This window comes from Pieris napi, chromosome Z (genome assembly GCF_905475465.1).
Source record: "Pieris napi chromosome Z, ilPieNapi1.2, whole genome shotgun sequence".
NCBI classification, from domain to species: domain Eukaryota; kingdom Metazoa; phylum Arthropoda; class Insecta; order Lepidoptera; family Pieridae; genus Pieris; species Pieris napi.
The window spans coordinates 6865065-6888697 of NC_062259.1; the positions used below are offsets into that span (position 1 = coordinate 6865065).

General features: G+C 34.5%; 1 protein-coding gene across 1 annotated transcript; it reads left to right on the top strand.

Moving 5' to 3' along the window:
• Window positions 1-15716: 15716 nt before the first annotated feature.
• LOC125062453 lies at window positions 15717-22637 on the top strand. The gene has a single exon (XM_047668396.1). It carries the CDS (start codon window positions 16280-16282, stop codon window positions 19421-19423), a length of 3144 nt encoding a protein of 1047 aa, XP_047524352.1. The 5' UTR covers window positions 15717-16279; the 3' UTR covers window positions 19424-22637.
• The last annotated feature ends 996 nt before the right edge of the window (window positions 22638-23633 follow it).

Consider the following 23633-nt stretch of genomic DNA (forward strand, 5'->3'; position numbering starts at 1 on the left):
TTGTTATTAAGGAAAAAATTTTATTTTAAAAATCATAAAATTTTTAATGTAATAAAGTTGTGTTAAATTTTTTTAAAAAAATATTGATTTAATCAATTTGTTTAAAAAAAATTTATCAACAAATGCAGGAATTTTTTTTTTTGCAAATTAATAAATATCTTGTATTAATAAAAAAACGATTATATGATGATTGATAAAAAAAAAAAAATTTTTAACATCATTACATGGATTTTTAAGTTTTTGTTTAAGTAAAAAAATTGTTATAAACAAAGTATAAATATTTTTTTAACTTTTATGGCACGATCTTGTTAAGTATGTATGTGAGAAAGGCTCTACGAAGCGAAATATTTTTACGACCATTATTTAAAAAAAATTTTTCACTTACAATTAAGACGGTCGTTCGAGAAAATTTCGTTAGTTAACAATTATTTAACTTGTTGAAAAATTAACTTTAAGTAAAATTTTCAACGGGAATAAATTAATTATAGTGTTCAGAACACACCATAATTTTTTCAAATTTAAAAAAAAATTTTCAATACCTTAAATAAATTAATTAATGTGCCGTAGTCGCTTTTGACGCCACGCGCGAATCCTAAAAATGTCACCCGCAGACCTATTTTCAGCGTTAAATTAACATTATAAATAATGGAGATAGAGTTCTGGGAGTCAGGAGTTTTTTATTAGAAATTTCCTCTTCTTTCAGAATCTTTATTTGAAATTTCTTAAATATTAATAGTTTATTAAATATTGGCAAAAAACTAAATGCCATTATTTTTTCATCTTTAATGGTCTATAACTTTTGCAATTTTTTATGTGCTAATACACGCTTTTAGCACATTTTTCTAGACGTCATTCCGGATCCAATGAGCTATCGCACATAATTTTAGGAGTAGTATCTCTATTTTGTTCCATTTTCAACTTGTCGACTAGACTATATGTGTGTAACGCTCGCTCGAAAACATCGTAAAGAAACCGACATGCATTACTGTCGCCGCACACGGGCCACACGCCACAGCCACAAACGCCGCCACGAGAAGCTAGAAGCGGCTACAAAGGTAGCTGAAGCGCGCGACAGCCACTTGTGGCCGGTGGTCGACACTTGCGGTCGGTGGCTGCTACTTTTTTTAACCCTTGCCTGCAGTATCATAATGGACTCTGACGAAAAAGGTTTAATTGCGTTACTTTTGATATAAAGACGTCGTCGTAGAAGGCGAAACCATAGATAGTTATTGGATACACAGAAAGACATTAAATATCCCCTCACCACGACAGGTCGGTAATCGACAACCATTGAACTATACATGATGAAGCATTTAGCCTCAGTGAAAATATGATGAGGCCATATTCTGGAAAATATTTGGACTTAGACAAAAAAGTTTTCAACTATAGGTTAAGCCGTGCCAGACGTTGCATTGAGTGTACCTTCGGCGTACTAGCAAACAAATGGAGAATATTACATCGCCTATTAAACACTTCTGTTCATTTCTCAGAAGACATTGTGAAATCTTGTTGCATTTTGCACAACTTTATTCGCAAAAGGGATGGTTTCAATTGTCGTCACACTTTGAAAATAGTGGGACTCGAAAATATACAAAATACAGGCTGGCCAGTAACACGAGATTTCTTCCCAGGCCTTCACTTTTTCTCCTCTATTACTAAAACTATCACTTTTTGAATCCGAAATGGCAGGACGGGATTGTATCTCTGATATAAATAATTCTATATCCATATTTATCTACCTATATGAAACACAGACTACGTGCGTGCGTTACCGTCGACTTCAGGTTAACTGAGGTAAGGGAGAGAGGGGCGCGGAATCGCGCGAGTGGCGTGTAGCGGCTTTTTGTGTCGGCGTTTAGTGGCCGGTGCGAGCCACAAGAAGCAAGCTGCGACGATTTGTAGCGTGTGGCCGCCATCGGCGCCAACCGTGTGCGGCGAGTCCATAAAATGTATGAAAATTACAGGAAATATGCCAGTGGCGGCGTTTTGTGGTTGTGGCTGGTGGCCCATGTGCGGGGACCCTTAGACCCGAAAAGTTGATTGTATGTGCCTACCTGACTATTAGTAAAACAATTTATTTATTTATTTATAAGTTCTAGAACAACGTGTATGCATAAAATTATACAAGAAAATATGACATCACAAATTTTACACACATACACATCAATTATAATATTAACATAAGCAACCTAGCATCCTTGCTTTTTATATTTAAAAAAAAATATATTTACTAAAAAGTTCCTAATCATAACCAAAATTAAAATAATAATAATAACTAAAACGTAAGATTTTAGGTTATGAGTATTAAAGTTAAATACATTATACAAATAAAATTGATCAATGAAGTCACGTCGGAGTTTTAGAGTATCTAACTTGAGATAGTCCAAACAAGCCTCGTACGTTTGCAATACACCACGCAAGTGTAGACGATTGCAAAGCTTTATAAGGAAACGTTTTCGAACTGTTTCAATAGTATGTATGTGCATTTTGTAATGTGGGGACCAGATTACAGTAGCACACTCTTAAATACTGCGGAGAAGTTATATATGTAAAGAGTTACTGTACTTTGAACGTTTGTATTGGTCTTGTTGGCAACTATTTGCGTGTGCTCACTGAAGTTCAGTTTTTGATCTAAAATTACCCCAAGGTCTCTTGTAGAATATTTACGAACTAATTGTAAGTTTTGAATGTGATATGAAAATTCGATGGTATTGATCTTGTTTGTATATGAGACTATATGACATTTAATTTCATTAAATTATTTAGACACCATTTGTCTATAGACATACCAGTGCAGACATTTCGTTCTGGAGACCAATACAATCGTTACGGAAACCAATTGTTCTGTAAAGTTTCAGATCATCAGCATAAAAAAGAAATTTGCTATTATTTTAAAAGTAAGTTGGAGCAATTTTAACGCCATTAGTTTCTTTTAGATATATAAAAGTGTGCAAAGGTTCACATAATATAAGTTTAATCTTACCTAGTGTTCTTCATTCACAAAGTCACCCGTAATAAGATAATTAATTACGTCTAGAGTATTTGACATACTGATGTTCCTTAACCGTAAAAACAATTTTGTAGAACAGCAGCAACATTAATTACTAATTGTTCTCGGCATAAACAAGCTATTGTTTTAAAGCCTATGACATTTTTTGAAATGGCTTGTGTCGAATTTTGTACTATTAATTTTGAGCATTTGTTTCAAAAAATCTATGCAAGAAACCAACCAACATTAAAATGAAAATTAAGACATTTTAAGATTCGAATTTCCTGATCTTTTCAAAGCAGTTATTTAATCCTCCGCTTTATTCATATTACAAATCTTAAGATTCTGGGTATAAGTGCATTCTAGCATCGCCGATGCAATAATATAGGTTTAATTAAATTGAGCCTTTATTTCCTAGTGTTAAGGTTCATTTTACAATTTACAAATCTGAAGCCGTAGTTTGAAGCAGATAACGTACTGGTACATTTAAATACTTCTAGTAAATTATCATTTGAAGCTTTTATTTAGTGGTACATTCGACGTACATCGATATAACTTTTCCGTAGTGAAAATGATAATGAGAAAGTAAAATGTATGCTATCTGTGTACTATGGATATGATAAAAACTGTATTAAGACGTTTTAGTATGAATGAGAATGATAATTGGAATACAAAAAGATTGATTAAAAAATAACACCAACAATAGACTACAGAAATATTTCAATTGCTTAACGCACCGACTAGATTTTTTTAACAAATCTGCTGAATTTATACAATTGTTGTGAAATTTATGCACTTAAGTAGAATGAGACAGTTCGTGGATCAGTATAAATTAAATTATGTTCGCTATAACGGGCCATTCATATGAAATCGTTCAGACTAATATGTTCGCTAAATTGATTTGAGCCCCAGTTGGCTAGTTGTTTGAGCGAAGGTACCGTTCCAAATTGCGTATTTAAATAAGTCTATATACACATATGAGTTTATGGAGGTTGGCAGAATTAGTTCTCTATGTACCGTGTATACTATGAGGTGGTTTTGGGGTAGCGGTAGGGTGGGTTGCCTTCCTGGGTGGTGTTTAGGACGCGCCTAAGGGGCCACGTCCAGATAAGTAAAATATCCTGGTACGGGGGAGGCCAGCATTGTCAAGCTTGTATGTATAGCTTTAAACTATATATCGAGCCTTCTCGAGGTACTTATTTACATACTGCCTACATATAATGCAGATATAGGCTGTAGGGTTTTTGAATTTTACGTATTGATTCATGCTATCAAAGTTAGGTACTTAATAGATTTTAAATTAATTATTAAATTGTATTATCTTAAAAAGTAGTTTTTGTCATATTTTTTCGTTGTTTGCATGCCACATATTTACATGATTTCTTCATATGATTATATAACCAAAATAAACTTTTGAACAAATACATTTTTTAGGGTTTACAAGGGTGTCACACATTGAATTAAGACTGCAGAAAATAAAGGATTTTCGATGTCAAGCAGAGTCCTTTGGGGATTGGGTTAATTTATAGACCTTATCCTATCGTATCCTCTTGCTAATATATATAGTTATTGTATAATGCATTTCATGACGTCTAGTTTAGTGTAGCCAAGGTATTCCATTATAGACTTATAAAGTAATTCTTAGATTTGTTGGAACTGACCTGAGCTAGCAAATGTATAATGTAAGTAATGCTATGAAAGCTTTAAGGTTCAATTTTGCGTGGCTTGAAACTTTGAAATCCCAACGATGGGTTCGTTCATTCGACATGTACACCTATCGAAATTACAGTAGTAGAGTTTTTTACAATGTTTCCTTAATCTCTGTTTATTATTTATAAATTGTCTCTTCACTGAAAGGTCCTTGAACACTACGATCTAGCCGAATTTAAAAGTTATAAGTAATTAAAGTCTAACCTACTACTTATAAGGATATTTAAGATAAGTAAGTGTCCGATAACACTACTTATAGTTGAGTCTCTGTTCAATAAAGTGAAAAGAATTTCAATTGGCGTTTCTAGGTCATCAGCTATTTTTGAACATAGCACAAATACTAAATTATAAAACATGTTTGACCTAACATTTGAAACAACCATGCTGATACCACTTATCTACTCTGATGATGGACTTCAGGGGTTACTTAATCTAACTTAACGTTACCTTAATGTTACTTGTCATCGTCTTGGATCTTACCTTCAATTCCGTAAATGTAAAAAGTCAATTGCGGCAAGGCCGAGGTTCGTTCTGATCTGAAGGATAGGAAGTTCATGGTGAACCACCTGGCTGAAATTAAAAGAAATTTTGGAAATTTTAGGAAATTATTACATGAACCGTTGATACTATACTAGGGATCGGCGTCACACGATTTGACCAATAATAATTTGTTACCTTCCTCATGAATCTTTTGGTTAACCTAATGAAAAATGTGTGCATGTACTAGGTGTACACACGTAAGAAGTGAAATTTCTTACCTTATTTTTCGAAAAATGATCTACTATAATATGCAACTTTACAGAAATTGGTTAAATAAAGTTAAAGTTCAACAAAAGGCTTTTATTATCATATACGTTAATACAAATACAATTATTTCATTTTACCTTATCACTACTAAGATTATTACAGAATTTCATTAATTGTAATATAATTATTACTATCATTATTATCGTTATTATATATTTTTGTTATAATGGCTTCGAATCTCTTCGGATCAACCGTGGTAGGTACAAGAAAAAGATGGCGCGTAACCGAAAAATGTGACGGTAAATTTATTTCCAACGCCGATAAAGAAGTTTGACTTCAAAAAGCAACATGGCGCGTAACCGAAAAACGTGACGATTTGCAACTAAATTTCTCCCATACGTCGATAAAGAAGTTTCACTTTAAAAATCCACCCAGAAGTGTTTGAGTTTTCACATAGACGCGGCGGTGGACAATAATTAATTTAAAAAAAACTTCTCCCTTGCTAGCCTGGTATTCCAGTCTCCTGCTCGCATTATGTTCCAGCGTTATATCGTATCTCGATATGAGTGGTCTAGTATGGATCCTGTGTGCTATGGTTGGTGGTGGGCCTAAGAATTGGCCCGAAATGGTCTAGCAGCTCAGTTCGTGTAACATAGATGTGATCAATCCTTTTCTGCTTAACTTATAAAACTTATATGTGACAAAAAAATTTACCGTGCATTAAAACTAGGTGACTTTAAATATCAAATTCATTTAATGTTAACTATTCAAACGAATTATATAACTAAACTATTTACAAATATCACCAATGCTTTTTAAAGAAGTTGTTAGAGATCTAACTACCTAACAATTTTGTAGATATAAACCCGAATAAATAAATAATGAATAAGTACCAATGATATTGTGTTATTAATATAATTTTATATCCAAAGGGTAGCAATACCTCTTTCACGACATATTTTTGGTTTTATGTCAATAAAAATATTAATCATAAATGTAGATTCGTTTGTCGATTACTACATACAAACTTTCGCGTACTTCGAAAACCTTGAAATCATCAAATAATGGTTAACTCTAACACTTAAGTTAATACTTTGCGTGTATGTGAAATAAAACTAGCTCACAAATAACAATAAATTGATATTTGATATTGGACCTTATGTCGTTACGAAAGTTCGTAAACATTTCAAAATTTATAGGAAGGGACAGGGAATGTGTGTCTAATGCCTATTTTTTCAAACAAGCGTAAACTATTGTCTATTTCACCACGATACTTTTAAAATTAAGTATAGCACACCTCGCGTTCGCGACTAATGATATGCGACAATAACGCTGCAACTGTCGCTGTTATTTAATATTGGACTATATTAAAACGACATAAGGTTTAATTAGCTTTAATTTTTTCTATAAGCACCAATTTTCGTCTACTAGTACTACTTTCGCCTAGTGGCTTCACCGTGCGATTCTCATACCTGAGGTCGTAGGTTCGATCTCCGGCTGTGCACCAATGGACTTTCTTTCTATGTGCGCATTTAACATTTGCTCGAACGGTGAAGGAAAACATCGTGAGGAAACCGACATGTCTTAGACCCAAAAAGTCAACGGCGTGTATCAGGCACTGGAGGCTGATCACCTACTTGCCTATAAGATTTAAAAAAATTATCATGAAACAGATTCACAAATCTGAGGCCAAGACTTAAAGAGGTTGTAGCGCCTCTGATTTATTTTTATCTTTCAAGAAAAGAGCGTAGCTTTTCTTAAAAGGCCGGCAACGCACTGGTAATGTGAGTGTCCATGGGCGGGGTCCATCACTCGTCAGGTGAGATTCCTGCTCGTTTGCCTCCTGTTACATAAAGAAAACATTTTTTTTATGCCTGGAATCAAACTTAAAACTTCCTCTAAACGAATCGAACTACTGCAAAAAGCAAAGCTTAATCTACAATCTGGTGTCATTTAAATTTATGTATAAAGTAAAATAGACGTTTTAATATAAGGTGCCCCAGATCCGAATACTGCAAACCTACACCACGTATTTACTTCCTGAATATAAGAAAACTTGTAACAAATTGTGAGAGTATCCGAAATGCTTCAGCCTCGTCCAGTCTCATCTTTCAGATGTAATTTCAGAATTTCCCTTTTGCCTCGAGAAAAATAAATATGCTTAAACCCGACCCTCCAGCGTAAAGAGGAAAAATATTAAAAATTAAGTAAATATCTGTTTAACAGTTATGTAAACATCTCTAATTACGACTTGTTCAAATTATATTTTTTCCTCGCAGCACACGGCTCGGCTTTAATTAACATCTATAACAGGTACTTTTGTGTTATCACTGTTAAGGGTGGTTTTTATAGACCTCCAAAACTAAACTCATCATTTATTAATGGCTAAGTGACTTCATTAACAATGACTAATTAATAATGTATATAGCCTGTTGCTTAGCATGTTTTGTGGATTACGCGTTGATTATAATTTTAATTCCTCAAGTACTTTTCAAAGGAAGGCATCGATGACCGTTTCTATGTGGCGCACGTAAGGCCACGCTGTCCGCTGCCCCCGTGCTTACCCGTTCGGAACGATTCGCCCTCTGGCCCCCTTGAACACCCTCCACCCCCTTTAAAAGCCAGTGGCGAGCTTCAAGAGAAAGTGCCGCGTGTGTACACTCACATGCGTAGAACCATCTTTGGCGAAGCTGGCGCGAGGCTGACGGGGAAAGCGGATTATGTGGAGAAGGCACCCACCTCCACGTATGCGTAAGTGCGTGTACACAGGACCTTCCTACATACATTTGCATAGTGACATTGTACGGTAATAATGTATGTGACCACCCTTACGTCTTTCAATATATCGCTTGGACTTTTGCTTTGCACCGCGTCGCTCTCGCACAGTTCGTCCACGTTCGAGTTTTATAGCTGGGGAATTCAATTAAGACGGATCGCTTCTTAGAGACTTAGAACTGAAAGTTTTTCAGCATTTCAAAAGTGATTTTATAATTTACAATAACAATCATATTAAATCGATAAGATTGTTTAAAGCAGAAAAATCTGCTCCTTATTTGCCTACGTAATAATTAAAACTTTGGCCGTTTCCATGAAATATAAGGGCCATTAAATTCTAGTGGTAGGTGAAGAGAATCTCAATTTACATATAATCAGTAGGCTGCGTATAGGTAAGAGGATTTCTTGAAGTTTGATCGATATGAGGGGGCTAGCGGGGTGGCTCGGACGCGCGCTTTCTATGTCCGTGTGTGCGTATATCTCGGACATGCACGTTACGCAGATTTCTCTAACGATTTTCCCGGAGTGTGAAATGTAAAATAAGGGGTTAGAGGAGCCTGGGCTCTCTCCCCGCACCCCACCTTAGTAAATTGATGACCAGCCACTCGCATGGAAATTGGTTCAAATTTTACACATATCGTATTAAACAAACGATCCAAGCGTTAATGATTCTTGCTAGATACCTACTTACTTGAGACTTTATCATTACCATAATTTATGTAATTCGATTTTTCCATTATCAACGTTTTAATGTAACATAGGACTCAATCGATAAGGGCTAAAATGAAAATGAAAATGTGGTCAAAAACGTGAACCAAAATCTAAAACATTATAAAACAAAATAGTTTGCAGTCCGAATGAAGCGTTTGAGATGAAATAACAGTGGTTTGACTCAAAACCGGTCCAGCCACCCCCGCGGCTAACAGTAAATCGTTTTTTATCTGCTGCATTCCTATGCACCCCATCCCTTATGCGACTCGATCTGAATAAAGCGTCGTAGGCTACTCGAAAATGTTTTATTTTGAAAACACCAACGCACTACTATCTGCGTATAAAATAATGCGTGCTTAAACAAATACATTACAATTTTCTTAACAATTACTGGATATAATTAAGTGTAACCTACCCAGGAATAATATGTATCGTGATATATAATGTCATGTCATAGTTTTATACATTATGTTTATAGAACGTACATACATTTTGGTAGATACGAAACACCATATTTCAAAACTGTGTACTAAAATATCAAATAGTTTATTATCACAATGTTCGAAATTCAAATTTCTAACTTGGTAATAACAACACTTAAAACTAAATCATCTAAGCACCTTAAAAGTTTTAAATTGCACGTGTCCGCTGCAACAGCGCATTGTTTTCGTCATCCGTGTGTTGGGCTCTTCTTTTTTTCAATAATATTCACCTATTCAACAACAGAATAGCAATCTTCCCAGTGTGAGTGTGTTTTTTCTGAGAAGTGTATCGTTTACATACTTTTTTCTACAATCTTTGTATGTGTGTGCACTATGCATCGTGGTATTTTTCGTTTTGTGTGCGTGAAGATGCGATGTTGCTTTAGAAGTTTTGGTGCATTCTGGTAAATTTGACAACGTCGCGCAATTGATAGGGTCTTTTGTTCAGTTTAAAATTACAATTCGAAATCGCTTCGACAAGTTTCTCTTTTCTAATATGTAATTTGAAACTGCGATGCGCGTGCAGTGAAGTCAACTATGTATTTTGGGTTATATAAACCGCTAAACAGATTTATTTAGAAAAATAGAATTGATATTTTGGACGAATATTTTACGCAATCAACTTCGTATACTTATTAAAATCATTTTTTTTAATTTTTAAAAATTTACATGAAATTCAAAAGTTTAAATAAAACTTTAAAGGGCATACGGACGAATTTATAAAATTGCTTTCATGACTCGACAGGTATTTCAGACTAGGTCCTAATATTTACAAAGAACAATTTGTGTCCATTGTGTTCATTACCCGGTGAAAAAAAACAATGCTTCGCGCTCGTAGGCTCGAACGTACTAAAAAGTTTGATAGAAATTCGCACGGGCTTACTTTATAATTAAAACTGACTAGTGCATCTTTGAAGTTTATTATTTTAGTTTATATATATCTATATATATAAGCAACAATTACATTGATATTTCCTAAAATCTATGATGTCATAATTATTTTTTTAGTTCAGACATTTTTTCTTTTGGGCTCTAGGTAAATGACCGGTGAGTTTCCTCACGAAGATTTTCTTCACCGGATGTGGAAGAATTCATAAAAATAATTGGATGTACAACCGGGATTGGAACTCACTACCTGTGTGTTGGCAGTTCCCCTGTTGATACTACTTAGATAGTAGGCTGTTATTAGTATATATTAGTTATGGAAGTTAAATGGGACAATACATACCGGTTTCTCTGTGTTCACCTTAACTATATGATGCGTTAAATGTGCACATAAAAAGAAAAACCCTTTGCACCGGGATTCGAACACATTGCCTCAGGGTTATTAGTCAATCTACACTGCTCAAAGTAAAGTATTCTATTGTTGGTAGTGCCATAGATACTAAATTGTTAGTAACAGTTTTGTAGTATTCATTTTTTTTGTCTATAGTAAGTACATCTTAATATGTATATATAAATCTCGTGTCACAATGTTTGTCCTCAATGGACTCCTAAACTACCGAACCGATATCAATCAAATTTGCACACCATGTGCAGTTCGATCCAACTTGAGAGATAGGATAGTTTAAATCTCAAATTATAGTCGCAATTTTAATTTATTGCTAATTATTTGTCTGTTATTATTTGACAGTCACAAATCACAATTCTAACAGATGGCGCCGCGCTGTGTTGAAAGTACCAACGTTTCACATAAGATACTATTTAACATCTGTAACAAAAACCTTAGCCACAGCAACGCTTGGCCGAGTCTACTAGTATTTATATATAATAACTTAGAACTAAAAGTCTTTAATAACTCATAGGTCGCTAAATTATTAAACAACGACTAAATGAATTCGGATACTTAGAATATGTTTCGATAACATTTGAATGGGGGCTTTATTAAAATTATGTTGCACGCTTTGTAGATGCCGGTATTGCATATACTAATCGCTCAATAATAACACGTCTGGCCAAGTTTAAAATGTTATTGAAACGGGAGCGTTCGTAGAATTTAAGCTCCATCAAAGTGACCTCACTAAAGTCAAATCGCAGACTGAATCTAATTACTACGTGGCGATGTAAGCTTTTCGGTATGTACATTTTAGTAAAACTTAATATGAATTAGAGTAATACACTCTTAAGAGTTAGCAAAATTGCCGTAAAAATATACATACCTAAATAATGAAGGCGGTTTAAAATATAAAAAAGACACTTAAGTGATATATAATTCCTAAAAACTACATAGATTTCATTTCCTTTTATATAATATCGCCAAAGATGGACCACCAGATTCTTTCATTACTTAGAATTGTCGTAGATTGTAATAATATCTTTATCACTTTGTAATAAGGTGTATTTTACAACACACCAAAATATCAACTAATGTTATATGAACTTGCGCTGATCACGTTTGTTAATTAAATATTATTGTGTTTCTAGTATGCATACCAAAATGAATGTTTTTAATATTTTTGATTGCAATCTTAAAACAGAAACTATACCACGAGCGATTGTCAAGACAAGTGAAAACTGTCGACTTTTTTATCAGTATGAATATTTTATATAAGTTTTTTCATATCAATGGAAATTCATAGGCAGACTTTGAAATTCCACCTGTGTTAGATCACTGTCAATAACCACCAACCAGCTGCCCGTCAAGGTATTTCTGATTTAATACTTTGGGAGCTTCAAAAAGAGTGTACCACTCATAAGTGTACGCTAGCCCTCTGACGGTGCAAGTTTTTATTGGAGGAGGTATCACTTATCCAGTTGCCGCCTAATAATAGCGAGAATGTATTATTTATATAAATTTAATATAAGATTCTCTTATGTGCCATAGTGATAAAAAAAGGGTAGGTAATTTCTTCTTCTCGTAAAACTTCTGTACGATGATTAAAAACGTCAATACTGACAATTGATTTTAATAACTACTATTAATTTAACATATATATTCTCTGCCTGACCTGGACTGCGACTAAAATGTTTTTGTATCAAAGTTATATAAGGATGGTAATTAATATTGATTCAGTTAATTGTCAGTCTCACTTTCAAAGTATTCTTCAAACACAGTTAATATTTAATTTAGGTCAGCGACTAACTGTACGTAACTAACCTAACTCAACCTGGGTTTAAACGCTAACATCTAGATGCTAATCCGTTGCTTACATTACAAAAAATTCGCTAGTGTGCAAATGCACACTAACTATGTCAGTTGGTGTACTTATTGTATACTAAAATGTGTCGAGCTGAACCTGACTTTCAGTTCCGGTTTTGCATGGCTAGATATTTATCATATTAATTTTGTAGTACTTAGATATAGTACGGACTTGTAGCTATTGATGTCTTCTATAATACAGTAGTACATATCTTTGGTTTGATAGTTTATTTTATATAGGATTTTTTCTGGTATCTTTTTCAGTCGAAGTTTTCATATAGATCATGAAATTTTTTGAAAATATTTTTTAGTCTAATATAAGGATAGTGTAGGATTCTAACCGTAAACAAATGTCTCAAATAAGATCTATAATTTTGGTGCCTATTCAATGGAAAAAAAAATTGGTGCCTATTCAATACTAAATATACAACTTTTTTTTATAATATATCGATGTTTTATTCACTATACGAGCAAGTGTTTTATGTTCGTAGAAAAATTAATTAATTAATGGTTTATGGTCAGTAGGCCTTAAATTCTTTTAAGGTTGAAAATCGATTACGGACAAGCCATATTATTATTATTATTTTCTACTTGGTATTATTATTATTTATTTTATTAGAGGCGCAAACTAGCTGCTGTGGTCTCTGGCAGAATGACCAGCGCTGTGGAACTTTTGCTCCTCAGCATAATGCTGAGCCAGGGCCAATTACAACCACAGTACACACACATTGCACACTGGAAGCGAACCGAATGGCAAAAGGGAATTTTTAATTTTTTTGATTTTATTTTTTTCTTTAAGTATTGTTATTTTGTGTGTTTATGTGTGTGTGTTTTCGTTTGTAATAAATGTTATGTCTATGTCTTTGTCTATGCATAAGTTTCTCTCTCAGCAGGCTCACGAAAAAATTAACCCGTAAGATCTGATTCATTTGATGCCCTATTTTTATGTAAATAAGGGTCACTTTTAAAACACTTTTAACAGAACGAATGGTAAAGAGTACCTATAATATCTAGGTAATATCGGCATATCTCACTTCTTGAAATATTAATTATTAAAATTTAAAAAGATTTAAGTCATTAGCGTGTATTGTAGCTTTCTGCGAAATGCGATAAGAAACGCAGGTATTAGCAATTTCTTTTACTTAGAACACAAAGCAGATTATAATCCCATTGTTTATGTTACATCGGCGTTTTACAAATACTTTGTTTCATTGAACAGATAAGCTGACTACAATAAACTATATTACCTTTTTAAAATAGAAAGTTCTCGTTATTGTTTTTATTTTAACATTATATTACTTAGCGGAAATTGAGGTCTTCTGACAACAAATGCTGTAAAGCGCACACACATGTTGAAGCATACAATACAATTGTATAAAAAAATAACAATATATTTGTTTTATAATTACTTCATTTAATGTATAACTTTGACCCCAGCGGGTACTTTTCTCGATCAGCGTACCTGCATCGCGAGGAAAAATACTATTTTAACACAGGGTCGATTTTTAATGTAAATAATTTTACAGATTACAGAGATCTTCTCGTGTATGTTATTAATTTAAATAATTATTAATAAATATGTTTTTACTAATGGCTAGGCAGCTTTGACTCTAGTACTCGATACAATTGTGATACGTATTAAATGTAAAAAAATAATAGTAGATTACAAGTAACAATAATATAATAATAGTAATACCATTTAACATTCATGTACTTTTAAAAAAAATAGCTCAAGATTAACTTGGGAGGATTAAATGTGGTTATTATCTTATCAAGATTTTATTGATTAGGTTTAGTATAAAGGTAGCGAAAAGATGTGTGATCAAGGCAGAAGGTAGTATGTACCTACCCCTTTTTAGATGATGTTATGAAAAATCAGGCCATAGTTATTTATTATACATATAGCTATAGAGATAATATCAAATTTTGTTTCATTGGCAATGGACGGCCGACTTCTCTCTACCACCAGGAACACAATGCATGCATGTGTTACAACAGACATAACTGGTGTTTGGTTCAGAATGTCTGCTTAACCTGCTAGCACAGCTTCTTGTGGCTTTGTTGAAGGATCTGAAGGCCATTTTCAATATATTATATCATAAGAGAAGGAAATTCACTAAAGAGAGGTATAATTCGACAAACCTTGAAGCTCGGTTCTTTAAAACCGATACTTATAACGCGCGTAACACGTAGCTAAATATATAGATAGGAAGAAAGTCCGAGTGTAAAACGGTAGGGGAGACGTGAAGTGATCGGCATAGTCCGAGAAAATCGATGTCGACACTCCCCATAGTTTGCATGACCGTCCACCGGCTACAAATTTAGTACGTTTTAAGCAAAATTTAAGAATGCTTTACCCAAACTAAAATTATTCGTTTTATTATTATTAACTATTATTTTATAAACAATATGTACGTATTATGATCTAAAACATTAATTGAATCTTGATAACTATTTAGACAGTTAATTATTGAGGATGTTAATATTAAAATTCTCTTCGATTAATAATTCCATTATTTTATAATATTATCATAATAGATATATTAAACCAGGCAATTCATTAAAAATTCCTTTTGATGCTTTAGCGAATGCAAGTTTCTCAATACACAAGTGCATATTTTATTTTAAAATTTATAATGCTGCAGTTGAAATGTAACTAAAAATAATTTGTAAAATTCTTATGCAAATAAACTTGTTTTGCATCAACCTAAAATCCACAACATATTACACGTATAGTAGGTATACAGTTTGATTAAGTAGTTGTTTTTGATGATAAGTAATTTTTCAACATTCCTGTAACTACGTATTTACACCTACTCCTTTAGATGGACAAAAACAAGATTTAAAATTTAGAAAATTCATTCGCAGGTTCGGGCTGCCCGCATTATAAGGGTGGGTGCTATCGCTGTCCCACTCGGACACAGCTTCACCGGACATTTCGACCGGGCATTTCAATTTTGAGAAAGAGTAGGACCGGTCCGTTCCCCGCACCCCCGCCTCGCCCCACGCATCGCTCTCGCTTCCGCCAAGGACGAACAAAAGGACGAAGAAGCGATAACTTCATCACAGTGTACGGAGTGACCCTCTCGCTCGCTCTTACGTCTCGGTGGGGGACGACCGCGACGTTGCGAATTGTTATTGAAGTCATGCCCCCGAAGGCGACTTCGGGAAGGCTGTCAGTTGCTACTAAACGCTCACAGCGTCCGTACCCGACGTCCGTACCATTGGGTTCTCGCTTTATTATAAAACTACAAAACGCGTCGCGACTCTCTATTTATAATTAAGTGCCAAGTTATCTAATTAAAATAAACTGTGATTCTTAGAAGTGAATGGACGTTAAATATTAATGTTCTTAATAATTACAAAGAACATTTAATTCGAAAAATAATAGAATAACTTGTGTGCTTTTCGTGAAATAAGTGCATTCGGACTAACAACTTAAAACTGAAGTTTTGTTGTGTTGTCTACGATTACGAGAGTGTTTACAGCGCGCACGTGGTTGTGCCGCCCGCCCGCGCGCGATGCCGCGAAAAACTTTCTTTGAAAACATTACTGTGGCATAACTTGATGCGCGAATTCCGAAAGGTACGCTTGACGTCGAACATGGCTTTAGCTTGTATCGCCTAAACCGCATCGACTACATGTGCGAGAAAAAGAGAAGCGATATTTTTTTTCTTTTATTTTTCTTTGGAGGAGACGGCGCTCTCCTTTGGTTTGATGAATTAAATGGCTAACAGCAACACCGTATCGTCGACCTTGCCGTCGAGGGACTACCATTGCAAGGTTTGCGACCTTTATTTGGACACTGTTGATTCTTTAGAAGTGCATTTACAATATCACAAAGAAAATTTATATGTAAAATGGGGTACGCAAAACTCGCAAAATGATGCTGAAAACAACAACGGTACAAAAATAAAGAACGAGACTACAGTTTCAGCTCCAGCAGATTCGAGCGACAATATGATTACTAAACCTAGTCCTGAGTTTCAACAAAGAGCTACGCCGGAGACTTCTACACAATTTCCTCACCCGGCTACACCACAGAGCTACCACAGTGCACCATCGCCGTACCAGAATCCTGATCAAACTACATTTTCTCCTGGAGCGCAATATGGTAACAACTATTCTCATTCAAGTTTTTCTCAAAATCAGCATTCCGAGCAAATAAACTGGGAACAATCCCAATATAATCAAGACTATCAACAAAAGTCGAATCGCTTCCATCCTTATAATATACAAGATCGTGTTTCGCAAGTATCATCATCAAGCCCTTTGTATGGTCAGCCACTAAATCAACCAACTCCATCTCCGTCGCCTAATCAGTGTGATAAATGTGGCTATGTTTGCGATTCTGCTGTTCAACTCAATGAGCATTGCAATTCGGCTCATGCTGGTTCAAGTGCGACAAATGCAACAAACACAATCGCATTTCAACAATTTCCGGGAAAGCAATTTAATAATTCGAACTACCAAAATGACAACATCAAAGTGAAAGAAGAACATGAAGAGTCCTCGGATATACTAGATTTAGATTCTCAAAAGGTTGTATACCAAGGAAATGAAGGTGAGGCACAAAATAGCCAATACGAAGAAACACCAGCACAAGGAAGAGAAGTTAACACAAGAACTGTTCCTATGATGCCATGGGAAACACAAAAGCTATATAATAATCCTCAAATAAATGGTGATGTTTCACTTTTCAAAGATCAAAAGATGTTTCAAGAACAAAAAACATATCCGTCAGATGTAAAAATATTTCATCCCGAACAAAAGTTTGCATACTCACAAGACAAATTTTTGCCAGTACATCACGATCAGAATCAATTTATGCACGTTGGTCAAAAAATATACTCTGGTGTACAAATGCCACCATTATCGGACTGCGTGGGTGTTGTAGCATCTTCCAATTCTGACATGAAACCTCCATACAGGCCTTATGATTCACCTAGTGCTCCGCAAATTACCAGCACACAGCCTGCGAATTCTACGTCATCAGCATTACCATCAATTGGTGGAAAAGGAGCTAACTGGAAATCGAATGAAGCCAGAAGACCCAAAACGTACAACTGTACAGCTTGCAACAAGTGGTTTACTAGTTCAGGTCATTTGAAAAGACATTACAACACAACCTTACACAAAAATGCTGTGAGGTCTTCAGGCCAACCAGATCCAGCTACAATGCCAATATCCAGTCACCATCATCCTACGCGTGAGTCGTTAGCTCGCGCGCAGCAACAGAGCGCAGACTCCAACACACAAAGCCCAGTCCCCTCTGACGACAGCCGAGGCGTCGACGACGGTGCTCTGCAGTCCCCCTACGCATCACAAAGCTTCGAACGTTCTCACAGAGTTGCTGGTATGCAGTCCAAGCCGCCGTACACGCATCTTCAACAGGGTAACTTAGATAATAATTTCAGTAATAATTCATTAGTTAACCATCCTTTACAGCATCAAGTAGGGTCACATCCCATGAATATAGGTAATCAGCCTCCCGGAATAGGCAATCCAAATGATAATCAGGGTTCTAAGGCTCAATCAATTACCTCTAGCGCGAATCCCCCAAACGGGGAAGCAGGTCCCTCTGTTTCTCAAAATCATCATATGAGGGGCCTGCTATCAGTATCAACCAGCAATATTTCAGCTCCAGTGCTAACCCAGAGTACACCAGCGCTTACGGCACACACGCTACCGCCGTTCAGTCATTTGGGTGTCAACCCTTACAATCCGAGGTCTACGGATCCTTTGGGGCCTTCGGTTCCGGACCCCACGCACACCCCATTATATTTGGGTCAGAATTTTCAACAGACTATAGCACCGAATTACCCAAACGGGATGGCCCCCCACGTTATGGATATGGCTATCAACAATCTGCCTATAGCCAATCCGGCTACTTTTGGTGAACAACCAGAAGAAGTCGAAGTTATGGAACAAGAAACGTCGACTCAGCCAGCTGGTGGACGCTTACCAAGCTTCTCTCAGCTACAAACGCAGAGCTTCAGCGTTTACGTTTCTAACTATGTCACAACACCTAACGTGGGGGGTCAAGTTATCGCCGACGATTCCACCGCCGGTTACATAATTGTTGATCCAGTACAGTCTCCTATGCAATATAACAGTATCGATTTAAATGGTCATAACGTAGAGTATGAATACACATATTCACCTAAAGCTATTAAAGAAACTATGGTCACCTACAACACGGATAATATTAAATTATATCCTTATGGGTATGCTGTAGGTGGAAAAACAATCAAAAGAGACGATGAGACAGTGAGAGACTCAAGTGAACTTCAGATACTGAAAATCGAGGACATAATGGATTACGCAAACAAAGAGAATTATCGTACTCAGATGAAGTCTCCGGCCAGTCCTGAAAGCGCAAAAGCTGATAACGACAGCCACGGCTCGCCATCTATTTCTTCAACTGTACCCAGTACACCTTTATCTGAAAGAAATCAGCTAAAGAAAAGTGTACCTACTACAATTCACAAGTGTTTCGAATGCGATAAGTTATTTAATAAAGCATGTTATCTGACACAACACAATAAAACTTTTCACTCGGGAGCTAAGCCATTTAAGTGCGACCGTTGCGGTAAACGCTTTTCAGACGATGTTTCATACGAAGGCCACTACTTAAAACATGCCGACAATAAGCCATTCAAATGCAATGAATGCCCGAAATCGTTTAACCACAAGACAGACTTACGTCGTCATATGTGCTTACATTCAGGCTGTAAGCCATTCGCATGTGACCACTGTGGCAAAGGATTCATACGTAAAGATCACATGATTAAGCATTTTGATACACACATGAAAAAGAGTTTACGTTCTTCATCTTCGTCTATCTCCTCGACATCTCCATCTTCTTGAACTGATAATTAATTATCACAAAAACGTCGGGTCACTAGAAAAGTAGCGTATCATTTACACATATCATGATTTTATATCAACAATAAATAAAACACTAACTCGATCTCGGTATTAGTTTAGGGACATAAAATTTTAAAGTTTGCTATGTGATAATCCTGATAGAGTATTTGGGGGCTTATTTCGAAACACAGGCGTTCAATCGGACAGTTTTATTTTTTGTTGTTCATTAAAATCTAACCTTGTCTTCAACACAAGGTGACTTTACATGTCTGGTTGTCTGGGCGCTAAACAAAACATATAATTACATGACGCTGGAGTAATATTCCGCTATATTTTAGACAGATCCATATCAATTTACATATGAAATTTATATATTAAGAATTAGTTTTAATTGAATCCGTTTACAAAATATTTTATGTCTCACCAGTGACTTATAATGTTAATCACATATCCTTTTAACGTTTTATTTTAGTTATAATAATTATTATATGTTTGCGAATAGTTGTTGATGTTTATAATATGTGAGTAGTCCTTCTGTGTAAATAAATGTTGAAGGTCGAAAAATATATTTTTATGAAGTACATGATATGCAGTAATTACATTTCGAGTTTATAAGAAAAATATTCAAAATTAGAATGGAACATTCAGTACAAATCAATAGTGATTTCGGCAATAAGTTTTAATAAAATATAGTAATAAAATATTGCATGTAACCTACAAAATCTCAAAGTAGGTATACGATTAATGCGTGAGTAAGTAGCAAACTTTTTGAACTTACGGCATGAAAGACTCGTACTAAATAGTAAATATATTATCGTTGGCCAGTGGCAACGGGCCGTACTTATTCGGTTTATTTCTCGTATAATTATTATAGTTTGTTATATTATTCCGGTGCTTCCTATTATCTGTTAAAATTTGTTTTAAAATGTAAGCTAGTTTAAAACTTTTAAATTCTGATTTTTTGGGAGTTTTAAAGGATTTATGCCACTTTAGTTACCAATATGTTATTTGAACGAATTTAGTTAAAACATTCCTGTTTCGTTAGTGTAGGAAAGTAGTCTTCCTGAACGTTGCCAAATTAATACCGCCAACTCTCTGTTGCGAAGCGATTTAACTTTTAATAATTTTTAGCCTAATGATAATGAAATTCTTTAGCAATAAATTAATATAATACTGTAAATGTTTTCTTTTTGTATAGAATAAAATATCTCGATTACGTATAGAGTAATACGGGATGGCTAGGAACACAAACATTTTGTAAATATGACGAAAGATTATGAATTGACAGTACTGAACATATCAAGGTCCCAAAACACGTGCGTAACAAAATATTCGTCATGTCAGAGTTATAAATATTGATATCAGCTTGGTGCAACTACCATTACTTGCAAAAAAGCTGGTGAATTTAAAAATATAAACTAATAGATATACAACTACATCAATGATATATATCATTGTTTTAGATATCATCAGCTTTCTTGCAATGGCTCGTACTATTGATTAAACTGATATAACGGAGTATATTTTATGCCGTCACAAATTAAGATCCATGCTAAATATAGTACCGATGTTCGTTTATTATGAAAGTCAGTGTGCAATATTACATTGTATTGACTTAATTTTGATAATGTTTGTATTTGAATGTTGATTATATTTCAGAAATATTTTTATACAAATATAATTACACTTGTCTACCTCATCAGTGACTATTATCGTGTCAAATTGTAAAAAACTTTATACATCACTTATTCATTGATGATTGTAAAAGTAATAATTATATATTAAATCTATGAATACTTCCACAATCGTCTACAAATATATATGTAACTCTTTTGCCAAACGTCAGTCAGTTAGAAGTTTTCATTTGTTCAAGAGTATCCTACTGTAAAACGTAAGTACAAATTATATCTAAAATCATTGATTTAATTGACTGACGGACGCGTAGTGTAATTATGATGTATACAGAAACAAAATAACCAACATACCTACTTTAAGCACTGTACTTTATAAAGTTGGTATTTATGTAACATATTTTCATTATAGCAATAACAAAATAGTGAAAAATTTAAGAATATGAAACTTAACTACCTCAAGTAACGAGTTATAGGGTTAGAAAGTGTTGTGAGGGCGCGGAGTGTCGGCCGGGACGGGCGCAGATCTAACCGATTACCTCGTCTTGCCTTCCACAGTTTTATATTGAAAGATTATAATATATTATTCTTTATATACAAAGTCCCGTCCATTGGCGCGCACTCTGTCGCTCGTCTTCTAATATTTTAGGGACATTTATCTCCTCCACACTGTTTAAAGCACACACTATGTAGTAGTATTTAGGTATAAACTAATGTAAATACAAAATCTACGAGAAATTTTGTTATTTATCATAATCAATTACCTATATTCAATGATAAGTTTAGTTTGAACTTATACAAGTTTTTATAATAGTTGTAAGATGTGACAATTAATTTTGTTTGTGTATAATAATATGTTAATTTAATTTTTATTATAATCAGTTACCATTCGATATCTGTTAAATTCATTTGAGTAAAATTGGAACAGTTAAATATGATAAGATGTTGTTTCTTTTCAAGTTGTTCCCTTTCCAGTGAATATCATCAAATAGGTGACGTTGACATTGGTTGAATTTTTATTGTTTGGTATAAGCTTAGTGCGAAATCAGATACTAAACGCGTCCATGTGATTGAGATTACATTTCAGTTAAACGTTCAGAATCCAAATCACATGCACACTGTTTAGACTTAGAATTTAAGATTTCAAATAGATTACTTATTTTAGGTTTAGGTGACAGGTTTGTACGCCGTAGCGAAATATTTTAAACAAAGCTTTGCGTTGGCATGTTTGTGTTAAACAATTTCCAAGTGTGCGTGATACATTTGTATAGTTGAAGGTGCAACTTTAACTATACCAATGTTCTCAGATTAAAACTCTCAACGAAAGGGTATTTTAGTTTGGTGCACACTTCGCGAGTTCTCGATTATTTTTTGCTAATAAAAGTATAACACAAGCATGCCAATTTATGTGTTAATTGCTCAGCGACTTTGGTTTCATGTTACCAATGACAAAACTGCCACAAATTAAGAAACTATATGGTATTTGTAGACTTTTGACTGGCGCGTTTGTCATTTGATTTTTTGTTGGTTACCTAGTGTAACCAGTGTCGAATCTGTCATTTAATATAACTTTAATGTGAAAATTGTTGTTTCTTTTACCTCCTGCCTGCATTGCGAAGTACCCCCTTTATTTTTCAGTTTACAATAGTGTCATGAGAGAGAAAAAATATCAAGCCATATCAAGTTTTACAAACATATTTCTAACAAACATAATAATGAAAATTTTTACATCATGACGCCCCATTGCTTATCAGAACAATGGATGAGATGCAGATTAAAGAATGAGATATTTATCGAATTATTTTTTTAAATTAACTAGTAAATTTAGATTTCCAGTTATTTTTAATGTAACAATTGATTTTAAATTCACATAATATACTTAGAGTCACAATTCATAATAGCTACGTATTTGAAAGAACGTTTTTTAGCATCGTTAGACTCAACTACCTACCTGATACTTATGACGCTGAGCTAATTGAGATGGCACATGAAGTAAGTATCTGGAGTAAGTATATTGTATAAATATTACGTACGTCCAGTAAAAAACCACTGGCGCTAAAACCTTGTAGGTCTGGGCCTAGCCGGGATTCGAACCTACGACCTCACGGATGAGAATCACACGCTGACACCACTAGGCCAACACTACGCCATACGTACGCCCAGTATGTTTCTAAAACATAGTTTTAACTGCTACCAACCTTAATTTTCCATACAACGACTGCCAAATATCGCTCTCTTGAAAAGCCTTTAAAACTTAACAATTACGATTTATTTTTAGTACAGGGCTTTATATTCACTTCTGTATTCAAACTACTAATTATCTAGTCTGGGTATGCGTAGGGAAATAGTTACCAATAAATTTAGAAAGTCATCAAAAATAGCAACACTCAAATAAAGTATACATGATACTAATTGTATACTTCATTTGAGTAGACTATTTTTGAGGAGACCATTTTTTGAAATTCCGTACTATTATAATACGGATACGGTACTATACTTATATACGGTAATATATAAGTTTTGGAAAATTAATAAATTATTGAATAATGCATTTACTCATAGTTCTTAATAATGTAAAC

What these genes read in the sequence shown, in the direction of transcription:
- LOC125062453 (XM_047668396.1), top strand. Translation starts at nt 16,280, where the DNA reads ATGGCTAACAGCAACACCGTATCGTCGACCTTGCCGTCGAGGGACTAC.